The following is a 7,906-nucleotide window of genomic DNA, read 5'->3' as shown; positions in this document are numbered from 1 at the left end:
ATCCCAGTTCCAGCCATCTCCAAAGATGCTAGTCTATGTCCCAGGAAGAGGGTAAGGCATATAATAAAGTGATAGATACTTCCAACATTAGTTATTAAATTAAATATTAGCCACTGAATTAAAGTTTTTTGTAAAACAGATTTCACTCCTGGCACCAGCAAACTGAAAATCTGGAAAGGGTTGATGGGGGATATCAGGGCTAAGGAAGATTGTTTATGTACATTTCCTTAGGGAGAAGCCACAAGGAAGAAGTGAAAATACATCAACAACGACTAGACTATCTAAGCAGATCTGTCATGACCTTAAGAATCCTAGGAAATTTTCCTCATGATCCTAGATGGAATGACTAGACCTAACAGCCAAAATGACTGCCACTAGTTTCCTGCCCAGTATACACTAAGAGATTAGAACTGATCAATGTCTGCCTCAGGTTTTTGTTTCATTTCGTTCTGAACATATAAGGACAGAGTAGATCATTTGTGAAAGGTCTGGCAGTGTTTTCATGTTTGGTCACATTTTATCAAAACTACCAGAAGCAAATTACAAGAAATTATGTGGAGATGGGTAAAATTAACTTCTCTACTTTTTATTTATTTGTTTGTTTTAGAGATGGGGTCTTGCTCTGTTCCAGACTGGAGTACAGTGGCGTCGTTATCATAGCTCACTGCAGCCTCGAACTTCTGGGCTCAAGCAACCTTCCCGCCTCAGTCTCCCAAGTAGCTAAAACTACAAGTGTGTGCCACTATGTCTGGCTAACTAAAAAAAAAAAAAAAAAAATGTAGAGATGAGGCTCAAACAATCCTCCCACCTCTGCCTCGCAAAGTGCTGGGATTATAGGCACAAACCACCATGCCCAGCCAACTTCTCTACATTTAAAAGAGCTTCTATTGCTACCCAAGTATGGCCAAATAAGAGGCTGAAGCACCTGACCTTGTGATGAACAATTCCTTGAATGCCCGACATTTATACTGAACTTCTTTTTGGTTTAGCCAACATAAATATACCAGTTCTCAGCCTTGGCGGGAGGGATACAATGCTTCCCACAGGAACCCTGAGTTACGGGGAGAGTAAATGACTTGGCACAGAGGTCAGAATGAGGACTGGGGCTGACTGGGTTCAAGAGCCAGCTCAGATACAAGCTCATCCTAAGATTCCAAGCAAGTCACTTTATGCTGTTGCATAAAGTAGATTGTACTCATAGGTAACCATATAGTTCATTGCTCAGGCCAGGTATTTTTTAGAGTAAAAGGAGGTGCTATTAATAATTCCACTGGGACAATGAATCTTTCAGGCTCACAGCTGCTTCAAAATTCCATTACAGCTGAGAAAATAGGACCCAGGTTCCTGCTCACCAGACCTGTCCTCTGCTCCCCTGGCAGGAGATAGCTCAGCCTGGAGTTCTGGGGAAGATTGTTCAGCATATTGTAAAAGATAGATGTAGGCACTTTCCCAGCAAATAAAAAGGACAGCCTAACCTGCATCTGCTTTATTGCACTGTGTGTTCAAAATCAACAGCACTGGAAGGCCAAAAACACATCAGGGCCCTTGCCCAGGAAGACAGCAGATACATGCACCTCCTGCACCAGGAGACATGAGCCTTCCATTTGCAGCATCAGGCTTGCTGCCCCTCTATCAAACCTGTTCCCCTGTTCCCCAAGTGAGTGGGCAGGATGGGTATGGTCCAGGACAGAGCAGGGGCTGCTTCAGGATCCCCAGGTGATGGTTTTTAAAAGGGCAGTTTACTGCTTTATAAACCACTCCAAGCCATAGGTCATCCTTCTACGAACAATGTCATCTTTCTATAGCACTGTCCACTGTCCCTATTCACTTGATGTTTTAAAAGTCAAAGGAAGCTGGCCAGGTGTGGTGGCTCATGCCTGTAATGGCAGCATTTTGGGAGGCCAAGGTGGACGGATCGTTTGAGCTCAGGAGTTCAAGACCAGCCTTGGCAACATGGTGAAACCCTGTCTCTACCAAAACTACAAAAAATTAGCCAGGTGTGGTGGTGTGTGTCTGTGGTCCCAACTACTCTAGAGGCTGAGGTGGGAGGATTGCTTGAGCCTGGGAGGTGGAGGGTGCAGTGAGCCGAGATCATGACACTGTACTCCAGCCTGGGTGACAGTGAGACTCTGTCTCAAAAACAACAAAAAGTCTAAGGAAGCCATCAACAACATCCAGAAATTAAGCTGAGTTAGGTCATAACACAGCCTTAAAAAATGTCCAAGTGACCTCTTGAACTAAGTCATTGTGTAATGAGAGAATTTGGAAATGAAGGTGAAGGAGAAATATTCAAAGAAAAGTCATCCAAGGAAGGAAGAAATTCTATCGGTCATACAAACCTGTTTGATCAGTCTTGCAAACTTGTCATTTGTTTTTCTTTTCTTTTTTTTTTTATTTTGGAGAAACTCTGAATAACAGGAAAAAGCATTTGGCTTCCAAGTAGGGGCATTAAACTGGTGTTGACTGCTGCCCTGATGCCAATGGCCTAATCCGTTCCCCAGAGCTAGAGTGCCAGGGCTCCCAGGGACTCAAGATGGAGCTCGCCATCACCCTCTCCTCCCCACTGCTGCTGTCACAATGTGCCCTCTGGCTGCAGGGCTGCTCTGGGCTCCGACTGCCTGCAGACTGCCTCCCCAGAAGGGATGTTAATTACACACCCAGCCACGCCCCTTTTCAGAGACAGGACTGGCCACAGGCAGCTGCCACTTGTTTTCAAGAACTGCCGCAATCTGGTTTTCAAACTGGGCGAAAGTGCCCGAATGGGCCCATGGCCACATGCACTGGGAGGGGGTGTGGGGGCTGCCCCAGCTGCACAACTGGGTCCCCAAAGAATGAGGCTCCTGGCCACTAATACTAGGCAAGCTACTCTGCTGGTGCCAGCCTTCTGCTCCCGAGAAAGAAGCAGGTAATATTCTAAAATCCTTATGAGCAGAATTTCTTGACATTTTGTCTCCATTATAGTAACCTTAAGGTGGCTCTCCATTTTTCAGAAAGACACAGGAAATGCAGCTACTTCTGATGAGTTCAACTGCATTGACAAAAAATGGACTAATTTAGAAAAAACAATCTAACAGGGCCCACAACCTATAGATGGTTGCCTACTGGATATGGTTTGAAAAATTATACTGAAAATGCACAATCTTGGTATATTTTTGCCCAGCAAGTTTCTTGGAATTCTGACCAATAAGGAGGACATATTTTGCATAAAACTTTGATTTGCCTGATTGCCCCATTTAAAAATTCAAATGGTAACTATATATAACATTTCAAGGAACTCCTAGATATGTTATCTTGCTGGAACCTACTTACTATACCAGGGAGGGACATAATTCATTGAACAATTATTGTCTATTAACATCCTAATTTTAATTAGTTTTCCAGAGATGGGGAAAACAAGCCCTGAGAGAATAAGACCTGGAAAGTGGCACATTTGGATTGAAGGGGAGGTAAAAACCAATTGGAAACATGGCCAGGGTGGAGCCGGTGAGGCTCTGTGGTCCCACAGACACCTCTGAACTGACACCTGCACCCATACAGGTGCTGAGGGAGAGCTAAGGAGCCACAGACAGGAAGGACAGAAGTCACAAAGACAAACTTCACCCACTCATGCTTTTGCCTGGGCCTGACCTGGAAGTCCTAATTAAAAGACCCTGGACTGCCAGATAGACTCATCCCAATGCTGGGAATGCACACATGCTATTTCTTGAAAGAACAACTTGGCTGTCCCCCAGAACAGAGTGCCCGGTGTGTACACTGGGATTCCTTTCAATAATTAGAATCCTCTGCTTATGCCAGATATTAATCGGGAAAAAAAGGAAGCTTTAGTTTTGAAACATCCCTTCTCACTCATTAGCACAATCCTTTAATAATGCACCTTGGAGGCCCTGAGTAATTCTTCTAGTTTGCTGCCCCGCAGCATGTCTGGGTTCCAAGGATTCTCTTGGAAGGTGCTGGATACCCTATCCTCGCTGGAGCTGGGAGTGTCCAGAAGCAGCCTCTTTCTTTACCTTTGAGCTTCTGTTGCTGTGTTCCCTGAGCCTCCCAAGCCTCATCCTGCTCTCGGACTTGGTGGTCAGGTGGCATGGGGCCATCCCCATCCTCTCTTTGGCCCTTACTGTCCTTATCTGTCAAGTGAATGGTTTTGATTTCACTGGTTTTCATCCCTAGCTGCACATTAGACTCACCTGGGGAACTTTAAAAACCAATCCCAGGGCTGCACACCTGGGGATTCTGATTTAATTGGTCCAGGGTGGGGCCCAGTCACTGATTTTTTTTTTTTTTTTTTTTTTTTGAGACGGAGTCTTGCTCTGCCACCCAGGCAGGAGTGCAGTGGCACGATCTCCGCTCACTGCAACCTCTGCCTCCCAGATTCAAGCGATTTTCCTGCCTCAGCCTCCCAAGTAACTGGGATTACAGGCGCTTACCACAATGCCCAGACTAATTTTTGTATTTTAGTAAAGATGAGGTTTCACCATGTTGGTCAAGCTGGTCTCGAACTCCTGACCCTAGGTGATCCACCCGCCTCAGCCTCTCAAAGTGCTGGGGTTACAGGCGTGAGCCACCATGCCCTGCCCCAGTCACTGAATTTTTTTTTTTTTTTTAAGTTCTCCAGGCCCCACAACCACTAGGTTAGATTATCTCCAGGGACCCTCCCAGTTCTATAAAAGTCTATGATCCTTACTGTCTGGTCTCTGTGCTTTACTGAATTTATTTTTTTCTCCATAAATACTCATCTTTTATGTTCAGCATGTTACATAGGCTGATTTTTAGAAATGCTTTTACTTATTTAAAAATTATATTGTTGGTTAGGCACAGTGGCTCACACCTGTAATCCCAGCACTTTGGGAGGCCAAGGCAGGCAGATCGCTTGAGCTCAGGAGTTTGGGTCCAGCCTGGGCGACATGGCAAAACCCCATCTCTACAGCTGGGTGTGGTGGCACAAGTCTGTGTTCCCAGCTACTCGGGAGGCTGAGGTGGGAGGATTGCTTGAGCCTGGGAGGCAGAGGCTACAGTGAGCCGAGATCGCGCTACTGCACTCCAGCCTGGGTGACAGAGTGAGATCCTATCTCAAAAAAATAAAAATAAAAATAATGTGGTTAAAGTATTGTTTGTTGGGAGTAATCAGCTATAATACTGAATGTTTAAAGTACACAATTTGATAAATCTTCCCATATAAGAAATGGTCACAGTCACAATAATGAACATAACCATCACCCTCAAAAGTTTCCTGTGTCCCTTGGGAATCCCCCCAAACATTTTTTCTCCTGCCCCTACCTTCCCAAGTAACCATGGATCTTCTTTCTTTCTTTTTTTTTTTTCTTGAGACAGAGTCTTGCTCTGTCGCCCAGGCTGGAGTGCAGTGGTACAATCTCAGCTCACTGCAACCTCTGCCTCCCGGGTTCAAGCAATTATCCTGTCTCAGCCTCCCGAGTAGCTGGGATTCCAGGTGCCCACCACCACGCCCGCCTAATTTTTGTATTTTTAGTAGAGACGGGGTTTCACCATATTGGCCAGGCTGGTCTCAAACTCCTGACCTCAAGTGATCCACTCACCTCGGCCTCCTAAAGTGCTGGGATTACAGGCGTGGGCCACCACAACAAGCCACTTTCTTTTTGCTATAGATTAGTTTGCATTTTCTATCATTTTATACAAATGTAATCACTCAACACATCCTATTTTGTGCATGGACATAACTTCTAATTATCTCCCCGGGCTTTAGATTTCAAGCTCTTTGAGAACAAGATCCACTTTTTCTTTTCTCTTCCTCTTGGCCTTCAACTTATCTTTTCTCAGATATAGCCCTTAATCATTATTTGCTTGATTGACGTAAGACCTTCATGAACTTAAAACCAAGCTTCAGTTTGGTGGCTAATAAGTGCCTGCCACGTTGAAGGTTTTTAACTCGCCACCACTTCTGGAGAGGTTCCTCAGTTGGCAGCTTCAGCCCAGTTAAAAAAAATAATAATAAGCATATGAGCTTCATTTAGGTCTGTGGACTTCTAGGAGTCCAGAAAGTGAGAGTCAAGGTGTGGGTTGGGGTGTGGGGTGGAAGGGGAGGCTCAGGATGCGAGGAATGAATACCTGAGAAAGGTCCTTGGCTTTCACCAGATTCTTGATACAAAGGGATAGACTATGGAATTAATGCCCTGCTCTATTCCTATCTGCTTTTCATGAATCTGTTGTTTAATTATAAAACCTTTACTATCTGCTCCTCCCTTCTCCTCCCTTCCCACCTCCCCAGCACCTTTGTTTTGTTCTCTGCCTGCCCTGGTTATACTTAACCCTACTTAACTAAACACACTACAGGGCCCTGTCCAGTGGCAGTGCCACTTCATGGGAACTGTTTGCATTTCTTTTCTCTTTAAGAGCTTCTTATCTGAACTATGTGATAGGTTGTACCTTTTTATTCAATGGTTCTTATTCCACTTTACTTAACAGTTTACCCTGAATACTTGGATGCCACTCACATATCACAAACCTATACTTTCTCTAAACCCCGGAGCCTGGGATTCCTTTTCATCTCAAAAAAAAAAAAAATCACTGTTTTTGTTGTTATAAATAAGTATTATGAGAACCAGAAGTAACAATAAACTGCAAATTCAAAATCAAGCCACTTCTCCATCCAGAGACACCTCCCTCACTTCCCCTTGTCAAACACAAAACATATTTTAAAACGATATTATGTCTGATTTTAGATAAAAGTCTGGGATGTAGAATAACAATAATCTGCTTCTAAATGAGAAAATCATAGGCATCTGACAAATGCTGGTTTCAAAGTTATCTTTCCAAAATAGAAGCGAGTAAGAAAAACATCTCACCTGCTTGGCCAAAAGACCAACACCGACTCCCCTTCCTCCAAATTCCCCTCGACCCCATGCAGTTTTGTTTGTAAGGGACTGATGTCTTACACCCAGCAGCATTTCCTAGCTTCTGCTTGGGGGTAAGCTTGTCATTCCTATTCTCCCTTTCACCTCCACCGTTTTCCAACAGATGAGCAAATACGGTAACGATAGCATTTTGGTCTAGTTCCTGCACAAACTCATTCCTCTGCATAAAAGGCAGACCTTTGAAAGGTACTTACGTGGAAGAGGCAAAGGCAAGCGCAAGCCCTGGGTTTGGAAGCTGTGTTTGCTGATGCCAGCCTGCTTAAATAGCTGGGCTGGCTGACGCAGGCTGCTGATAGCACGTTTATTTACGCCTGTGAGCACACACTCGAACAAGGACCTGAAAAACCTGCAGCGTGGGCAGGAGGTAAACCACTGAAAGTATGCCGAGGTTACGTCTCTCCTGGTTATTCAGGTTTGATGTTCAGGCTGGGACTTCTGAGAGTCTCATGGAACTTTCTCGTCACTATCTTCTCGTCCCTGACCTCTCTCCTAGCCAAGCAAGCTTCTTCACCAAGATAGGATAAGAGAGATGTGGCTGAGAGAAGACGGGGAAGAGAAAAGGGACCCTGAGTCTTTTCATCCACTTCCTTACTTTGAGCGAGTTTCCAGTTAGATGTTGCCTCATTTCAAAGCGTAGATCTGGTGCGGTTGATTTCACAGCTCTGAGAGCTGGATGCCAAACTAAGAGCCTGGACAATTGCCCAATTAATGAAAGGTTGTTTTCTTTTGGGCACAGAATGTACACATGAAGAACAGTTAAAAGGGAGAGATTCGGGCTAGGATGATACAATTTTAGGTCTCCCTCAAAAACTATTCTCATTTATTTCCCCTGCATCTGTACTTTCCTCTTACCATCCCCTCCCCTTCGTTAATGAAATTCCTGTCTAAGGGGTGAAAGATTCCCCATGGGCTTGCAAATAAAAAGCCAGTGTGTGAGCAAGTCTGTGGGAAGATGCATGCAGAGTGTGACAGAGAGTTTAGGGGCTCGTGTGACAATCCGTGGAAATGTTTCTAAAGGC

At 44.7% G+C, this 7,906-nt stretch overlaps 1 protein-coding gene across 4 annotated transcripts in view; it reads right to left on the bottom strand.

Moving 5' to 3' along the window:
* The window catches only part of HOPX (HOP homeobox), a 33,642-nt gene extending 26,074 nt beyond the window's left edge, over positions 1 to 7,568 (bottom strand). Inside the window, exon 1 of one of the 4 annotated variants that reach the window (XM_001138026.7) lies at positions 7,480 to 7,568. In XM_001138026.7, the coding sequence (XP_001138026.2) occupies positions 7,480 to 7,512 (33 nt within the window). In that variant the 5' untranslated portion in view covers positions 7,513 to 7,568. Of the gene's footprint in view, positions 1 to 6,818; positions 6,987 to 7,081 lie in introns of those variants that run through there. The other 3 variants (XM_001138195.7, XM_063809614.1, XM_009447849.5) reach the window with 3 other exon arrangements.
* Positions 7,569 to 7,906: the final 338 nt, after the last annotated feature.

The sequence above is a fragment of the Pan troglodytes genome, chromosome 3, assembly GCF_028858775.2.
Source record: "Pan troglodytes isolate AG18354 chromosome 3, NHGRI_mPanTro3-v2.0_pri, whole genome shotgun sequence".
Lineage (NCBI taxonomy): Eukaryota > Metazoa > Chordata > Mammalia > Primates > Hominidae > Pan > Pan troglodytes.
Note: the sequence above shows the minus strand (reverse complement) of the source record. Positions and strands in the feature narration are given on the sequence as shown.